At 46.8% G+C, this 17,960-nt stretch overlaps 1 protein-coding gene across 32 annotated transcripts in view; it reads right to left on the reverse strand.

Moving 5' to 3' along the window:
• Positions 1 to 17,960, reverse strand: part of EP400 (E1A binding protein p400) — a 101,226-nt gene that overhangs the window by 62,960 nt on the left and 20,306 nt on the right. For 19 of the 32 annotated variants that reach the window (XR_008993741.1, XM_036921874.2, XM_036921882.2 and 16 more), the window contains 10 exons: positions 11,683 to 11,773; positions 10,281 to 10,388; positions 9,389 to 9,768; positions 6,237 to 6,530; positions 5,297 to 5,482; positions 3,561 to 3,701; positions 3,017 to 3,095; positions 2,371 to 2,420; positions 1,903 to 2,005; positions 1,105 to 1,194 (listed from right to left, as the gene is read on the reverse strand). Coding sequence is in view for 31 of the 32 variants with exons in the window: in XM_036921874.2 (XP_036777769.2) it covers positions 1,105 to 1,194; positions 1,903 to 2,005; positions 2,371 to 2,420; positions 3,017 to 3,095; positions 3,561 to 3,701; positions 5,297 to 5,482; positions 6,237 to 6,530; positions 9,389 to 9,768; positions 10,281 to 10,388; positions 11,683 to 11,773 (1,522 nt within the window). In the remaining variant the exon portion in view is untranslated. The remainder of the gene's footprint in view (positions 1 to 1,104; positions 1,195 to 1,902; positions 2,006 to 2,370; positions 2,421 to 3,016; positions 3,096 to 3,560; positions 3,702 to 5,296; positions 5,483 to 6,236; positions 6,531 to 9,388; positions 9,769 to 10,280; positions 10,389 to 11,682; positions 11,774 to 17,960) is intronic. The other 13 variants (XM_036921884.2, XM_036921888.2, XM_036921871.2 and 10 more) reach the window with 6 other exon arrangements.

The following is a 17,960-nucleotide window of genomic DNA, read 5'->3' on the forward strand; positions in this document are numbered from 1 at the left end:
AATAGTCACGACTCTCCTAAAAAGAGCTCAGTAGAATTTACCTAACCAGACCTCAGGGGTTACCACAAGCCCAGAGGGATGAGGTATTGGTGCAGAGGGCACAGTAAGGGACAAAGGCCCCAGAAAGAGCCCACCCACCTTGTCAGGACACAGGCTACTGTCCCAGGCGGTGCTGAGGACCCATGAGGAAGATGGGCTTTCCCACAGCGCAGGGACCAGTTACCCACATGGGAGGAAAGGGCCCACACCCTCACCTCACAGCACAGGCAAAGCACTTCCAGACAACTGAAGACATCATCAGAGCCAAACAAAATTTTAGGTCATACAGAAGGACACCCTTATGAAGTTGAGGTAAAAAAGTCTTTTTACACAAAAATTATGAACAGCTGTTCGGGAAGAAGCGCCACCAGGAATTGGAGGAAGTTTCCGCAATAATACAATCAACCAAGACCCCAGGACACAAGAAGAACACCTGCTGTCAATACAGAAAAGAAAACCCAAAACCAAAGGACACCAACAGCAGAGGAACTAGTGGAAAGATGCTGCACCTCATCAGCTATCAGAACAGCAGAGCGCGAGCCACGAGATGCTGCCATTCCTCACCCACCAGACTTGAGGCGGGGAGCCAGGTACAAGCTCTGGGACCCACCCACGGCCGGCCTCACACAGCTGCCATCCCACGGAGCCATGCCCACCCAAGTACATGGGGAACATGGGCAGCCAGGACTGCGGGGAGCCCACCAGATGCCCACCCAGCGCACAGTGAGCAATCTGTGATGGGTCCACACGTGGAACACCACCTCGCAGTGAGACTTAGTGAATTCATAGCAAAATTCAACAATATGGATGGAACCCAGGAACAGAAGGGCTGAGCTGACTGAATAAAGCAAGTGCTGAGCCCATGGTGTGATCCTGAAGACACGAAGCTTGGACACCTGAAGCCAGCAGCATGTTCAGGAGTATCCAGGGAGGGGAGACCCAGCCCAGGGGTGACACCATGGTGGCCTCACCCAGGACATGGCTCCACAGCAGTGGAGTGCACCATGGGGCCTAGACCTGGCTCAGTCTGCTAGGGGTTCTCCTAGTAAGGTACGTGCAGCCTACCTTCTCGGGCCAAATTAGACAGCTCTGCCTGGTGGTCCACGGCCCCTTCATTGGCTTCCTCCTCCTCGATTGTCTCCTCCTCGTCATCCACTGAAATGGCCAAATGTCAATGAGACACCTGGCTGCCTCTTCCACTACTTATGAAACACTTCAGCTACAAGAGAATCAATACTCGCTTGTCTAGTTCCTCAGGTTCAATTTGGAAATGAAAGTTTACTGAGTGAGCAGGATACAGGCACCAGGCTTTGTCTTCCATCTTGTCTGAGGACTCAGCCTGGCTTTTAGGAACCCGTGGACCGCACAGGCTGACCTGGAGTGGTAGGCATGGTGCACCTGCCTGCAGAATTCTGCTGCAGGAAGACCCAGGGTGGATGGCTGCCTGAGCTACAAGAGACCTGTCATTGCCTATTCCAGCAAGACCCATCTCTCAGCTTGGCTCCTGTCCTGTGCACCTGCGCTCACTCCCAGCAGAAGCCCAGCCCATGGCGGAGAAGAGCCCCTGGAGCCCGCAGCCGGCTCTGTGTCCCTGAGCACCCCTCCATCCTAGCGAGAGTCCTGCCCTGGGGTCTTGCAGGCAGACAGCACCTTCTCTCCCACCAACCCCCATCCTCTCTCCCAGCAGCCAGCTCAACATTAGGCCTCTCCTAGCACACACAATCCTGCACTTCCCTCCCCCAAGCCAACTCCTCATTCCTCCTGTAAAACCCCCACCACCCGCCAAAGACACCATCACCAGCCCAGCAGACACTCTGGTCCAGGAGACACTCTAGCCCTGGCAGTGCTGAGTGGGCAGCACACCTTCAGACAGCCGTGCAGATGGCGCAGGCCACCAGCAGGACCAACCTTCCTCATCAGGTAAATATGTGCTGGCTTTCCTTTTCCTTCCAGACATCCCCAGACCCTGAAACAGAATAAATTGCATACATGAGACCTTAAAGCACAAGACGGGAACTGAAGCAGAGACGGGTATTCCATGTGCACCTAAGAGAGCAGTGGGGGCCCATGACAGGCATGCAGCTCCATCCAGCCCATCAAGGAAAGAAGGGTACTGGGCTCAGCTGCATCTTCCCAGGGTGCCAAGTTAACACCCACAGAGCCTAAAACTAGAATCAGTCTTTCCTCAACGTAGACTGATTCTACAATGAAAGGGAACGTGCATAGTCTACGATTTTCTCCAAAAATGACTAATCCTGCTTCCCCAAGCCCCATGTCTCATTTGCACTATCTCCCCTCTTTAACACAGTGCAGCAACAGTCTTCAACTTACCAGGAAATTTTCCGGTAATGCATCAAGTCCCTTGGGTCGAGACTCTTTTCCTAAAGAGACAGGGAACATGACTCATTTTCACTATAACTGTGGAGGTGATATCCTCTCTGCCTGTTGGGGCCATACCCTGGGGGCTCTTCTCCAAGAGGAAGGAACAGCAAAAATGAATCCCACCTTCTCCCTTCTGGTAACCAGGGCGACAACAGCACCCTTCCACCCACAAAGTGTGCTGGTGGCTCTGCAGAAACCCAGGCGTCTCCCATCCGGAGAGGGACAGAGGAGCTAAACAGCAGTTTCTTTTTCAGGATGTGTATACATAATTTATGCACTGCCGAGGCAGTGCACTGGCCAGGTACAGAGGGACCCCACAGGGCCAATGCCTCAGTGAGCTCACCTCACGGTTCAGGGACCAGCCTCATGGGCAGGTTCAGAGCCTCAATTCTGGGAGTGCCCCAAAACTGATCAACCTGGGGGTGCTGACTCATAATAGCAAATCTCAAGGACTGAAGTATACTGCTGGTACAGCCCCACATAGAGACACACGATGCTAAGCCATCCAGACATCCACACATGGCTCGTGCCCCCGTGAGCAGAAATTCGGAACAAAGTACAATTCCAAAAGGGTCAAGCCTTTTGCGTGTCATACCTCTCCTGGAAACTCTCTGTAAGTGGAAGGCCTTTTTCCTTTTTTCTTCCAATTCTACTTGTAGTTTTATTTCCACAACCTAAATACAAGGAGGCAAATAAATCTGTTATTAAGGATGGAAAGAACATTAGTCCTGTATAAGAAAATACACACTCTAAAAGCAGTTATGCCAACCTTGCTTCAAATTACTTCAAAAAGCAGCTTTCAGTTTGGTACCTTTCATTTCCTTTGTATCTTACTGCATCCTGCCCAAATTCTATCAGGCGGTGAAACGAGGGGGTGTTTTTGAGAAGGCAGCAAGAGACAGAGCAGCCATCTGAAATGAGCTGCCTTAATGATCTAAGCTAACCCCACAAAGGACTGCTCGGAGGGCAGCCATAACAGACAGGTGGGAAGAACCAGGTCATCCAGGGAGCCAGCATCCAGCACGCGCAGAGTGGCTCCGGCCCCCATGTGCACCTGGCCTCAGGCAGTGGCCAGCAGGCAGCCGGGCCAACCTGACTCAGCCTGGATTTTCAGGACAGCAGAAAAATTCCAGAATTACCTGCTCAATATTTGACCAGAAGCACTCTATCTCTCGCGCTGTGGAAGCAGCAATCCGTCTCAGGCGGTCCTGTGCCTCCCTCTTCCCCCGCTCCTCACGAGCCTTCTTTTCCTCATGGTGACGCACTACAGTTCTCACGAGCTGGTAATGACAGTTCAACAACTTTGGGTTGTCTGTGTTGTGCCATAAGACAGTTTCTTAGAAATCGCCTCAGCCTGTAAGCGTGCACAGTCCACAGAGATGCAAGCATACCCGGCTCAAGGGCACACTTGGGGCAACACCGGTGACAGCGAGACCACAACCAGCATTCTGCTCAACTCTTCTAGAAGCTGTTATTCCACTAAGTGCACATATTTTTCTCCAAAAAGGAAAACCACACTGTGTTACAATCCTTTCCCTATTTAATATATGATTAACATCTTCCCACGAATAAACATAGATCAACATCACTTTTAATGGGCATTGTTTCCATTGCATGAATGCAGAAAAATTTATTTGATCCCCAGGTATGAAAAAGGTTGAGTTGGGATAAGTCACATTTTTTAGGCTTTTGCTTTAAACTGCCAAACTGCTTTCCAGAATTCATGCTCCTAACTTCAAAAGGTGCCATAGAGTACCTCTGAATGAACATGAGCCCAGAGCACAGCACAGCTGCTGGCCAGATTATAGGCGAGACACATGCCAAGGCCAGGCCGCCTCCCTCCACAGCACCTGTGGGGCCTCACCTTGTTGGGTGCACACCCCTCATAGGAAGCCTCCTGCTCAGGCCTCTGCTCTGTCTCCCAGGTAGGAGGGCAGCGGCAGGCACAGCCAGGGCTCAGTGGCCCCCAGCCCTGCTCCTTAGCACTCACCTAATTCCTCCGCCCCATGTCCACGCACTCAGGACCATCTTCTTTGTGAAAAGGAAGCACACAAGCAGCAATCTGGGTTTCTCCTCAAGTACTGAGGAATCTGACTCACCCCCTAATCCAGACCCCAATATCCTTTACACTTAGACCCCACCAATCTCCTGTGGTCTTGGCCTTTCTCTACCAAACCTGAGCAGGGAAAGCAACAGGGAGAGGTCTGGGTAGGAGCTGGACAGGGTGGGGGCACACACAGGGTTCACCTCAGCCCCAAGAGGGTAGGAGATAAGGAGGAAGCATGTGGGCCCAAGGAGCAAAGGCGGGTAGCAGTGACAAGGGAGAAGCAGGCCCAAAGCAGTTCACACACACAGGAGGGCAGCTGCCCCACATCCGGGCCTGGGAGTCTGGATGGCAGTCACTTCCCACCTTTCTGGCATTGGCAGGGGCACCTCCTAGAGGGGTCTCCCTAGGGCTGGGTGCCTGCTTTGGGACAAGCAAGGTGGACACAGATTCTCGGCCAGAGCTGGAGAGAAAGTGGGCCAGATGACAGGCAGAGCAGGTGGCAGATAGCCTGGAGCCCCCTAGCCTCCCCAGGCCCAAGCCCAGCACCAGCCTGGATTGGGGCTGCAGGCATCCTCATTCTGGCTGCCAGGCAACAGGCAAGAATAGGAGCCTAAGAACACACCAAGCAGTGGCAGGGAAGACGCAGTGCCCAACCATGCCCATTGCAGCTGACGATGCCCCTTGAAGGCACAGTTACTTCCCCAGAAAGACAGCCTGCACATGCATTGGGGTCAAAGAGCCTTTGGAGAGCTTGTCCAAGACACCACCACTCACGGCACCACCCACTGCACACCAAGAGCCATGGCTGCCGCATCATCACTAACCTACCTTCTTGGCAGCAGCCACCTTCCACCGTCTCTCCTGGGCAAAGTCGGTGGCCATCCACTGCATCTCCTCTAGCAGGTAGTCCCAGTGAGATTTGGGGCGTGGGGCCTCCTGCAGCTTCGGGAGCCGTCTAAGGGACCACAGGCCTTCTTTCCGTAAATCTGCTATTCTCTGATGGATCTGGTTTTCCTACAAAGAGTATAGGGAGTGGGAGTTGTTCAGCAAGCAATTATTAAGTGACTTCCACTAATTCATGAGACCCTGTTACTACAAAGATAAGACTGGACTGGACAAAAAGGTCAGAGTGGCCCTACAAAAGGTCAGAGGACAAGCAATCCTTTCTGAGCAGCCTTAGAAAAAGCCGAAGCAACATTCCCACCCCATCTCAGAATCATGGCACAGAACTCACAAGCCACATGTACAGCAGAGTGTTCACAAGGAAATAAAGCCTGCCTGAGGTTTGTTCCAAAACCATCGGAAAGGGGAGGAAGAGGACACAAACCGGCCAGCACAATTACTGCTGGAGCTGGGCATTGGGAGCCCTACACTGCTACACTGATCCCCTAATAAAGCTGAGCAAGGCAACCCCTCAGTACCCCCAGAACACCAAGCACTAACTCAGTGCTGGGTTGTGCGCACCATCCTAGGAGCTCTGAGACCAGCGCTGATGCAGAGCCCCTTGGCCTGCACCCACAGCCTGCCACATGACCCGCACCTACAGCCTGCATGGAAAAGACTTTCCACATGTACCTACTGCTGCAGGACAGGTCAAACCATGAGGCTTGAATCATGGTTTCTACTGATCACAGACCATGTTCAATTGTCCTCTCTACTGGGTTCAGTGTTAAGCTCTCTCATCCTTAGGAATTAAAACCCAAAGCACTTTACAAATTGGGATCCACTGTATCATCATGAGCCCTAAAAAAATTTTCGGTGCACTTACCAGTGCTATTTGTTCGGCCAGCTTATCCTGAGAACTGTCTTGAGGCGGGGTAGCATTCTGAGCTGGGCTCTGTGGTTTTGGGGGAACTGACACAGCTGCCCCTGGAGACCGAGAGGTGACTGGAGACAGAGACTTGCTGGCTGCTGAGGAGGGTCTATTCACTGGGGAAGCCCGTGCAGGGGAGGGTCCCAGGCCCGAACTGCTCACAGGCACGATGGACGAGGTAGAGGAGGAAGGGGGTGGGGGCCGCTGACAGGGCTGAGCAGGGTCCACAGGAGGTCTCGATGACACAGTCTAGCAGGTAGAAAACAGTCAAGCAAGTGAAGACCAGACTTAAGTGCACCTCACGGAGCCCAAATGCCAAAGACAGCATCGCCAGGGACATGCACGCACCAATGCTTCCCTCCCCACAGCAACAGGAGCAAGTGAACCACATTTACAACCATGATAACATGCTAAACCCTGTCTGCAAAATATAGTAGTATGTCCTCTAGAAATGCGAATCCAAACCACAATGAGCTATCACCTCCCACCAGTCAGAATGGCCACTATACAAAAGACAAGAAATGGCAAGTGTTGGTGAAGATGTGGAGAAAAGGGAGCCCTCCTACACTGTTGTTGGGAATGTAAACTGGTGCAGCCACTGTGGAAAACATCATGGAGGGTCCAAAAAACTGAAAACAGAAATACTATGTGAACCAGTAATTCCACTTCTGGAAATTTACCCAAAGAAAACCAAATCACTGATTCAAAAAGATACATGCACCCCTATATTTAGCACATATGCAGCACTATATTCATCACAGCATTATTTACAATAGCCAAGATACGGAAGCAACCAAAGTGTCCATCTAGGTGAATGGATAAAGTTGTATATACATACATACATACAATGGAATGTTAGCTATAAAAAAGAATGAAATCCTGCCATTTGTGACTACATGGATGGTCCTAGAGGGCATTAACGCTAAGTGAAGAAAGCCAGAGAAAGACAAATACCATATGATGTCACTTATGTGTGTTATCTAAAAACAAAACACATTCGGGAACACAGACTGGTAGTTGTGACAGGGGAGGGGCTGGGGAATGGGAGAAAAAGGGGAAGGGGATAAAGAGGGACACACTTCAGTTATACGATAATTAATCACGGGGACCAAGGTCCAGTGTAGGGAATGGTCCACGATACTGCAGTATCTGGTGGAATGGTAACTACGCTTAGTGTGGTGGGCATTCAGTAGTGCGCCTGACTCTAAGGTCACTGTGCTGTGCTCTTGGAACCAATATACTGTGTGTCAGCTGTACTTCAAAAAGAAATAATAATAAAAGACCCTTTCATCCCGCAAAATCAGGCTGAGAACCCACATGCTTTCACACAGTGTCTCATCCCATGTCATGTTTTCCCTTTTTTCTGCCATTTCAGCTCTGTCTCCTCTGCATAATAACTAAGATTTCTAGGTATGTAAGCTTTTTAACTGAAAAACAACAATGCTTGTCTTGTGCTTTCCTCTGCAGGCACCCCCACACGGGCAGGCTGAAGGTGAAACACCCTGCTCTGCCACCCCAAGATCACATCTGGAAAAGCAGAAGACTGGCAAGGCCAGAGAGTCCCACCCACCTTCACAAAAGACAAGCTAAACCCATGTAGGAATCCTGTCAGGAGGCAGGGGGTGATCAGAGAGCAGGGAAAGTGAGGTACCGCAACACCGTAAGAGGCCTGAGGACACACATGTAACCTGGGAAGTGGACAAGGCACCCTCTTTATATCCAAGGAAATGTCTTTCAAGGCAAGTAGCTCTGAATCTGTATCTAAAGTAATTTCCTGCTACCTCAGGTCAGTCAACTACAGCTGGCCACACGCTTCTGGACAGAAAGCTCTGATGAGCCACTCGATGGCATGCTCTGGGGCTGCCTCTGTCCCCATGAGAAAAGCTGAGTGATTTGACAGCAACCGCACTGCCTGCAGCGCCTAGAGCCCTGCTGTGGCCCTTCACAGAGTAAGTCTGCCAGCCCCCACCCCACCTGGAAGTACAGGTTAGTGAGTTGGTAACAAGCTTCTTGGAAAAGGTCCTGTCAGCAATCAGGGCAGGTGGACAGAGCCAAGGAAAAGCCCTGTGCTGCTAGCAGAGCTCAGCTGTCCCAGCAGGAGGGCCTCCTCCTCAGGGTGGGTGTGCAAAAGGCTCCAGAACCAGCAAGGGTGCAAACACAGCCATGATCTTGCCAAGTTATTAGCCCCTCTGGCCTCAGTCCTCTCACGGGTGAAATGGAGAGTAGAAACCCTGCCTCACTGGGCTGGGGGCAGAGGAAATAAAGTTACAGCACCTGGCCTGCAGGAGTGGAGCATGCAAGGCAGCTATGATTGGGCGTTGCTATCTCATCCTCAGGTAAGAACAAACTCTACCACGAAGTAAATAACTAGGAAGAACCTGGACTGCAAGCGCCCCAAGAAATCAGTTGGTGGGTGAGGGGGACAGTGAGAGGAAGCAGCTCACTCATACCCTGCTACAGGAGCTTGCTGAAAGCACCTCCTGCTACCCCTTCAGGGCCCAAGTAGGCCCCAGCATGTACTCCAGGGACCCCCTTATTAGGACCGCAAGCAGTTTGCTGTAATCATTTCAAAAAGGCATCTGGGTAAGTGAATTCATGGAGAAGGTGGGGCATTATGAATACCTGAGTGTGTATCAAGCCAGGTAAGGGATGCCTCGTGCATGTTTGGCAGAGTATAGACTATCCAGATGGGGCAAGGTGCCCTTGGAGGTGGAGGGAACCTGGGGACAGTTAGGAGCTGGGCCAACCCCCGCTGGCAGGCTGGCTCCACAGGCCTAGAGAAGGCCTGCCATCCCCAAACCTCCAATCCCATGCTGGTAAGCTGGGCTCTGCCACCTGCCCATACTACTTGGCATATTGAGTGGGACAGGAACACAACATCCTTCACTCAGCTCCCTGTCCTGAGGGCAGCAATAAAAATTATGCAGTTCTCTGGTATTTTGATAATGATAACTATGATTACTGAGCCAAAACAATTACAACTACTGAATTACCAACTGCTGCAAAGCAGGAGGAGAAACCACTCAGAGAAAGCATGCCTGCAGTGTACACCCCACCCCGCCAGTGCACCTCTCCAGGCCCCACCAACAGACCGGGGCACAGAGTACCTGTGGCTGGGGCGCCAGCAGAGGGGCCTGCCCCTGTGTCCTCCCAGGCATCAGCGCGTGGGGGGCTGGCTGGGCGGGCTGCAGAGAAGTAGGAGCTCGGCTGGGCGGTGGTGTGTGCACTGGGGCATCTGGCTGTTGAGTCTTCGCGGGCATGTGGAGTGGCACCTGCGGCTCCACCACCTGTGGCTGAGGGAACTGCGGGGCCGGTGGCAGAGACACGGCAGAGAGGCCTGAGGAGGGCAGCCTGCCCGGTAGCTGCGGGGGCGGTGTGTGCAGGCTGGCAGCGTTCTGCACCGGGGGCCCCGTGGACGGATCATACTGCTGCTGGCTTTGCTTCTGCCCAGCCAGCTGGGTGGCCTGCGGGGCAGGGGGCATCCCTCCTGCAAGACAGGAACCCAGGATGCCTTCAGAGTCAGAAGCTCTCACCAAAGACCAGAGTTCCCACTTGGCACTCTCACAGAACTGCCACTCAGAGCTGTTACAGGACAAATGGGAGATTTAACTGGCAGAGGATGCGTGTTATACTGGCTCTCATGTTACAAATGAGCACAGAAAAAGCAAAGAAAGGGCTTGGCCTTTGCATGTTAGCACCAAGCAGGAAAGCTATCAAGTAACTATAGGGTGTCCCTACACGGCAGCAAGTAAGGAGACACAGGCATGAGCACCAGAAGCTCCAGGACAGCACAACATGCATCTCCAATGCAGAGACAAGAACTCATCTCCTGGGGTTTCTTCTCAGTGTACTATTGAGACTCAGAAAAACATCCCAATTTCAGAAACCACTTCAAATCTACCTTGGCTACGCACCATTTTAGTCTGACACTGGTCGTTAAGACCCTCATGCACTGGCTTGTTCTCAGCTGAAGGAGCTCGTTCTGGTGCAGGGTCTTACCTTGAGCAGTTGGCATTAGCTGCTGAAGAGGGACTCCCACACTCGCCCCTGGGTGCTGGAAAACTACGCCTTGGTGACCTACTTCAAGTCGAGGTCTCTTAGACTGCTCTAGAATAATTTTCAGAAAAGGTGAAGTTTGATGTAAAAATAAAGCCGCAAAAGTAATAGAAAAAAATGTGTAATACATATTTTTATACTCTTTGAACAGAGAGGCCATTCTACACATAAACCAAAGTCCAGAAAGCATAAAAGGTAAGGTTGATAAGTAAAATTTATTTTAGTTAAAAATTTGCAAATGTAAGAAAAAGCATCATAAAAGGCAAAGGATAAGCCACAACCTAAGAGACAATATTTGCGACACTCAAGGCACAGAAGGCTGGCTTACTCCACATTCAGAGAGCTGACACAGTAACATGAGCAGTGCCAGCAGCCAGACACACAACCTGGGCAGGAGTGTTTTTGGGCTCACAAATGGCGAAAAAGCAGGAGAGAACCTGTGCAACCTCACCATACTGAAGAAAACCACACCCAAAGAGCTAAAAGTCACCGACCACGGGGGCAAAGATGGAAAGACTGATCACACTTAGTGAGATGGCCAAAAGGTAAGAGAACCAGGAACTGCCAATGGGAGTATAAACAGACCCTATCGTTCTGAAGAATAGCACCACCAGTACTCAACTGTGCACACTTTGATCTAGCAATTTCGTTTCTAGTTTTTCCTTCAGACATATTGACAAATGTAGAAAACAATATGAGACCAGACATTCAATCCTATGTTGATAAGAACAAAGAAAAGGTGATGATACCAACAAACATTAACAAGGTCCTGACGAATAAAGGACCAGCCACTGCACAATGCAGTACCACACAGCCACCACAGAGGAGGAGCTCCGGACTAAGAGTCAATATCAGAGACATGGCAGTGTACATAGCCCAAAACCAGTTCTTCTGGAATCTCATACACAGAACGACACCCATATGTGCACAGAGGGTGGACATAACTAACGGCAGCTACTTCTGCAGTAGGGAGCAGAGAGAGTATCAAACCAGAGGTAGCCCTAAATTATACCCTGCAGAACTATCTGAATCTTTCATATAAAATGTGTATTAAGTTTATAATTTCAAGGAAAAATTTGGTTTGAGAAAATGAATAACATGAAGAAGCAGATGGCCTCAACTTTCACCATCAGGCACCCAGAAAACCCAGCCTACTCAAGGGCAGTAACACAAACACTCATGTAAATATTCCTGCAGCCAACAGTCACCAAAAGCTAACTTTCAAAGTAGAAAGAAACTAAGCACCACTGAGCTCCTTCGTGCTCACATGTAGAGACGTGGCCACTATGCTGTGAAAGAAGGCAGCTAATGGGCCCTGGACCCCGAGGCTTGCTCGGTAACATACCTGCCTGGGGTCCCGCCTGCTGCCGCTTAAAAGGGTCCGTCTCTATCGCACTTCCAGCCGCTGCCACCAGGGTCCCTGCAAGAGCTTGCTGCTGAAAAAGAAAGGGAAAAAATGAGATTTGATAATTTCAGTTCATTGCGAGAATGAAAATAAACTAAAACTATCATAACTGTTCCAAACACTGAACTAATTTCTTTTTAGTAAGAGAAATACTATCTATCCAATATATTTAAATACACATATACAATGTTCTAACTTACCTCTGAAGGAAAAAAAAGGACTTGTAAAAGATACATTACTCTGGTTTTAAGCAGAACTTCAGATCAGTGTATAGCTACAGTCCTTCAAAAGTAAACTGGCCTTGCACATGATGATAGCAAAGCACTAATGTTGGAAATGGCAGTCATCAATCTCAGACTCACCTTGAGCCCCCCTGACCAGTCAGTCACATTACCTGTGATCACTTAACTCCCAAAACACAAAAGCTGAATAATAAAAAGAAAGATTCAAGTTGTCTTCCTAATGGAAAATGATTCTTAAAGCCCCAATTAATAAGAATCTAATTGACTTGGATCTTCATATTTTTACAATTAGCACTCTACTTGGTATATACTGTGCAAAACACATATAGGTTATTTAAATTGTTCAAAGGAAAAGCTAATGGCACAGACAAAAACTGGCAGCATCGAGGCCCCTCCACCTTTCACATCACTTGCTTGCGGTGACAGTAGGAATACTGAGTGAGGATTTGCTTAACCATCAGTAGTTAAGAATCGTTTAAATGATCCAATTATATCCACTCTACTTCACAAGGCATTTTAAATGCAAAAGTTCCAGATGCCTACACAAAGTAGCTGCTCTGTGGGGAGCTGCTGAACCCTGCAGCCTGAGAAACGGACACAGGCCCTAGGACTGGCCATGCTGCAGGTCACTGCCCACACCCCACTGACATTTAATGAGGAAGGGAGAAAAGAAAAGGATGATTTGAACAGCATACGGTATGTGAAGTGATTATCACTGGGTATAGGGTAACAGGTGATTTACAATTTGTGTGTGTGTGTGTGTGTGTATGCACTTTTCTAAATTTTCCAGATGTTCTACAATGAACAAGTATTACATAATCAAAAGAATTTTTTTAAATAAAAGAAATTGATAAAAGGTTCTGCATCCAGTAATGGCCAAGTACTTCCTGTTGGACCAAACATACTCTAGATAAACAAACGCTAGATGAAATACTAAAAATATGAAAAGGTAGGCAGATAAAAGGTAGGCAGGATGAGACTCAGTACTTGCAAGAAGGGAATGGAACTAGGAGAGGGTTCTAGTTTCCAGCGTTTGGCATGCAAGCAGGCCCCAGTCTGTGCTACACGGACCAGCTCAGACCCAGAAATACACAGAGCCTTACTGGCTTGAAGACCACCAGGGAGAGCAGGAAGCCACACGGAGGTAAGTAACAGGGAATTGCCACAGGAGACAGCTGGAAACAGGAGTTCTCACCCTGATCTCCAGCTGCCTCCTAAACCACTCATACACAAAGACTGCAAGCACAGGCCAACATAACCACACTGAGATTTCAGGTGTGGTAACCCAGGAGACAGAATTTACAGTTTCAATCCAATTACATAAACTAACTGTGAAAGCATCAATACTCTTCAGAGGAATATAACAGAACTCAGAGTCTCTACAACCTATCATTCACAACACCTAAAACCCAATTCAAAATTATTCCAAACACAAAGAAACAAGAAAACAGGAGCCATACTCAGAAAACAATCAATGGACGCCAACCCACGCATGACCCACGTACTAGAATTAGCAACAAGGATTTTATAGTGACTTTAACAAATATACTCAAGGACATAAAGAAAACAGGTTGTAATGAAGGATGAAAGGAAATCCTAGCAGAAAAAAAGAAACTATTAAAAAAGAGAACCAAATGAAGATTCTAAAACTGAACAACAAAATATCTGAAATAAAAAAATTAATTGGCTAGGCTGAACAGCAGAGAGGGATGCAGAAATCAGTGCACTGAAACAGACTCCTGAGAAAACAGAGATGGACATCAGGACAGAGCGGGGCTGTGTAAAGATGGACAGGCAGAGACAACTATGCAGAGCCCAGGGGGCCCCACAGTCATAGTCATGTCGTCCCCTAAAGATCCAAAGTAGCACCAGGAAATTAACGGTCTTTTCAAGAAAACGGTGCTAGAAGACTGGATGCCCACATGAAATACTGATAAACGAAGATCATCAAGGGGTGAACGTCCTCCTGCTCAACCTCTGTTTCTAAGTTACTGATCACCCCTGACTTGGCTTTCAGAATGATTGCTTATACATCTTAATGAGTATTTTATTGGGGAAGATACTGCTGTCTTTAAAATACAAAGATTATTTTAATCAACAAGGATTTATCAGAACTCTTTTTAAACAAACAAAACAGAGAAAAGGGATATTTTTGATGGCAATTGAATTCTGGGTGTCCATTTTAAGAGAAACAAAGACAAAACAGACTATCTATGGGAGGCAATATAATTTACAGGGAGTCTAGAAACTACACCGAGAAAAAGAACAGCTGGAGGCACTAGGGGTGTAGCTCGCAGCAAAGATGATGCATAACATGTGACACCTGGAAGAAGAACAGACATGTGATTCCAGAGAAAGAAATTAAGACCCATGGTTGTAGTTGGTGGTTCCTAGGCGGTAAATTGCTGCCCAATTGAAACAAACACACTGTAAATAACTGGACCTGTGGCATCTATAAGGCTGGGCAGTCACTGGAAAGACAAAGGGGACAGAAAGAGGTAGTGACCTGAGGACCTTCAAAGGACGCCCTGTCCAAGTGGAGAGGGCTCTGGTCTCTCACTTCCAGATTCCAAAGAAGTCTCCCTAAGCTCCACCTTGAGCAACATCCACTGGAGGCAAGCACAGACATAGAAAAGCCTCTCAAGCTTTCTCTTTGAACACATGTCTGTTAAAGCTCACAAATTTTCAACTATACCCAGAACAGGGACACATGCAAGGATTAAAAAACAACAGTTGATAATACTGTTGTCAATTACCCTTCAATAAAAAAAAAAAAAAAAAACAGTTGGGGTAGGTTACAGAACTACAATTATTCATTTTCTGTAACATTATAATCTCAGAAAAATAATCTCCAACTAAGGTGGTTTTTTGCCATCTAAGTAACTAATGAAATGGTGGTGTTCTGTATACAACTGAATAATGGCTCCAGAGCACAGCCTCAAAGCCCTTGGGAAGTAGACCAAATAATGCATGCACACCAAGAATCTGAACTTTAATCACCAATAGACTAGTTTATTATGAAACCCTGTAAATGCTTGCAAAAAGTGGAATTCATCCTAAGAGTATGTCTTACAAACTTTTCAGAATGCTTAGCAGTGCTAGCAAGGCTATATACTAAAACTGGGGCCACAGAAAACACTAGCAGCACTTTTAGCTAAAAACAAATGACAGTATATGGCGAGCACCATAAAGACACTTAGGCTTGCTTGATTCACTAATGTTGCTGAAAATTATTCTAAATAGAATGTAAACTAAAAGTAGAAAAAGGGTTTCATGAATTACACTTCCTCAAAATGTGAGGTATCAGGAACTATTAAAATGAGAATTATTAAAGTGAAACAAACATAAGGCATACTTATTTATTAAACAAAATTTTTATAAAAAGTATAAATACACTGTGTCAGCTAGTATATACACAATCTAAGAAATGGTGTACACACGACATAAAATATATGTATGTGTGTGTGAGGATGATGGAATCATGGATAATTATTCATTTTCTCTAACAGGAACATCACTAAAAGATACTCTCTCCTTAGAATGTTTCTTTTTATAAATAAATGTGTATGTCTATATTAAATATTATTGTTTATACAACACCTCTGCATGCAATATTACTACCTCAGAACCTTCTGGAAGAAGACAGGAAGTAATACATATGTAATACAGAGAATTCTGAATTTTTCTCTAGAACTTCATTAGTCAATATAAAAATTCTACAACTTGTAAATAATAAAACTCATACCGAGATTTCTTTTCCCCAAAGAAAATAAAAGGTATGTTTTACACTTCACTCTTTTTTAACAGACTCTCTATTTTCCTATTTCCTTTGGACATCCGTTAGCATTTGCCTCAAAGATCTGTAATTCAAATTGGAGACTCGTTGGTTTTCCTTTTTTAGTCTCTTAAACTTTTTTTTAGTGAAATATATCATATATACAAAAGAAATTATAAAACATATGTATGTGATTCTAAAAACATAGTAAAATTAATCTTGAATTTAAACAGTGGGATATGGGTGTTCATGGAACATTTATTTAGCTTCTCTCTGAAATTTGTCATAATAAAGTGTTGAGAAGGAAAGTGGAAAAACTTACACATACACAGTTTAAAAGAGTAATTACAAAGAGTCACCACGCACTCACTGGTCACAAGGCTTAGGCAGTAAGTTGTCACTCGTGCCTTGGGGACCCCATGCAGGCATCTCCTCCCCAACTAAGGCACAGGCAACCTATACAGTGTGAGAACCTGCACAGGGGTAACAACTGTAGATTTAGCTCCACATGGTATTTGGTTTGGCTTTGCTTCCCAGTGTGTGCTACCTGAAGGAACTTGCACCTCCTACCTCCTGTGACCCCTTTTGCCCCACCCCTGCAGATGCAGGTGTGACTGCGGTTTGCTCATCTGCACTTCCAATCCCTCACTGGCATTCTCTGTACAAATGTACACCACCCACTGATTTGCTCTACTTCTGGTGGATGCTTCAGTTCTTTCCAGCTTGGGGCCACTATGCATAATGCCACTAGGAACTCTGCTGTGCATGCTTTCTGGCACACAAATACAAGGTTGTCCTTACAGAATGCTTGCTGGGTAAAGGGTCTACCCAGGATCACCTTTTCCAGGTCAGGCAGTGTCTCCAAATGTTCCCACAAAACACTCCCATCTGAAGCAATGAGAATCCCACTAATCCACATCAACAGACTCTGTCCAGTTTAACTTCTGGCAATCAGGTGAGTGTGACAGTAAATTAGAGTGGCAGGACTTGCATCACAGTGGAGATTGCACATCTTTTTCCTGTTTACAGGCACTCCTTGCCTTCCACTGTCCCACTGTTCTTATGCAAATAACTATCAATGTGGTCTACAAATACATTAGTGTGTTCCATTCCTCTAAGCATTAACAGGAAGGATGCCCCACTAATAAATTTTCTGACAATCTCCAATTTAAGAAATCCTGTCTTCAACTGTATCAAATTCATTACAAGAAGAACCTAAATATAAGATTCAAATTTATTCCCTACCAAAAGGAACCAGCTCCTTGGAGAAATGACTGATCCCTGGACTGGACCAAGGACTATGAAGGTGAACCCTGAACATTTTGTGCCAGAAAGTAAGCTTTGTGTCAACAGTAGACTAGAGCCAGCGTAAAGGGGCTCCAGTTGGTTAAATATGGTAATTTAGGCATCAAAATAAACAGTAACAGTACAGGAATGGTGCTGCAGATGGCTGGTGGTGGAGTAAGGACAGCCGATGCAGGTGCACATCTTGGCAAGGGTGGTGGTACCTGGCACCTGTCAAAACAGCAAACCACAACACCTAAGATCTGAGTATTCCCTGCTTATAAGTTATACCTCCACTATGACATAATTCACCATTTTTACAGACCAAAGAAGAAAAAATCACATGACATGTGAATAGATGCAGAAATAGCATTTGACTAAATTCAGCATCTGTTCATGATAGATACTAGGAATAAAGGCATTTCCTTAACCTGATAAATGACCTCACAAAACCTGTATCATACCTAATGCTTTCCCCCAATATCAGGATGGAGGTAAGGATCCCTGTTCTCACTGACCCATTCAGCATCCCACTGGAAGTCCTTGTCAGTGCAATAAGGCAAGAAAAATCAATAAAAGGTATACAGACAGATAAAACAAATCTTGCTTTCTTTGCAGACATGATTTTGCATGTAGAAAATCCCATGGAATCAAAAGGACTCCTAAAACTAATAAATGAGTTTAGTAAGGTTGCTAAATATAAGTTCAAATAATCAATTGTATTCCTACATACTTGCAAGGAACTAAAAAAAAAATTTCAAGTACCTTTTACAATACCATGGGAAACTGAATACTTGTGTATAACCCTAACAGCGTGCGTACAGAATCGGCATGCTGAAAACTTCAGGACACTAATGAAAGAAACAAAGAGGAGCAAAATAAATACAGACACACAGCATGTTTCTGAGCTAGAAAAG

The sequence above is a fragment of the Manis pentadactyla genome, chromosome 14, assembly GCF_030020395.1.
Source record: "Manis pentadactyla isolate mManPen7 chromosome 14, mManPen7.hap1, whole genome shotgun sequence".
Taxonomy (NCBI): Eukaryota; Metazoa; Chordata; class Mammalia; order Pholidota; family Manidae; genus Manis; species Manis pentadactyla.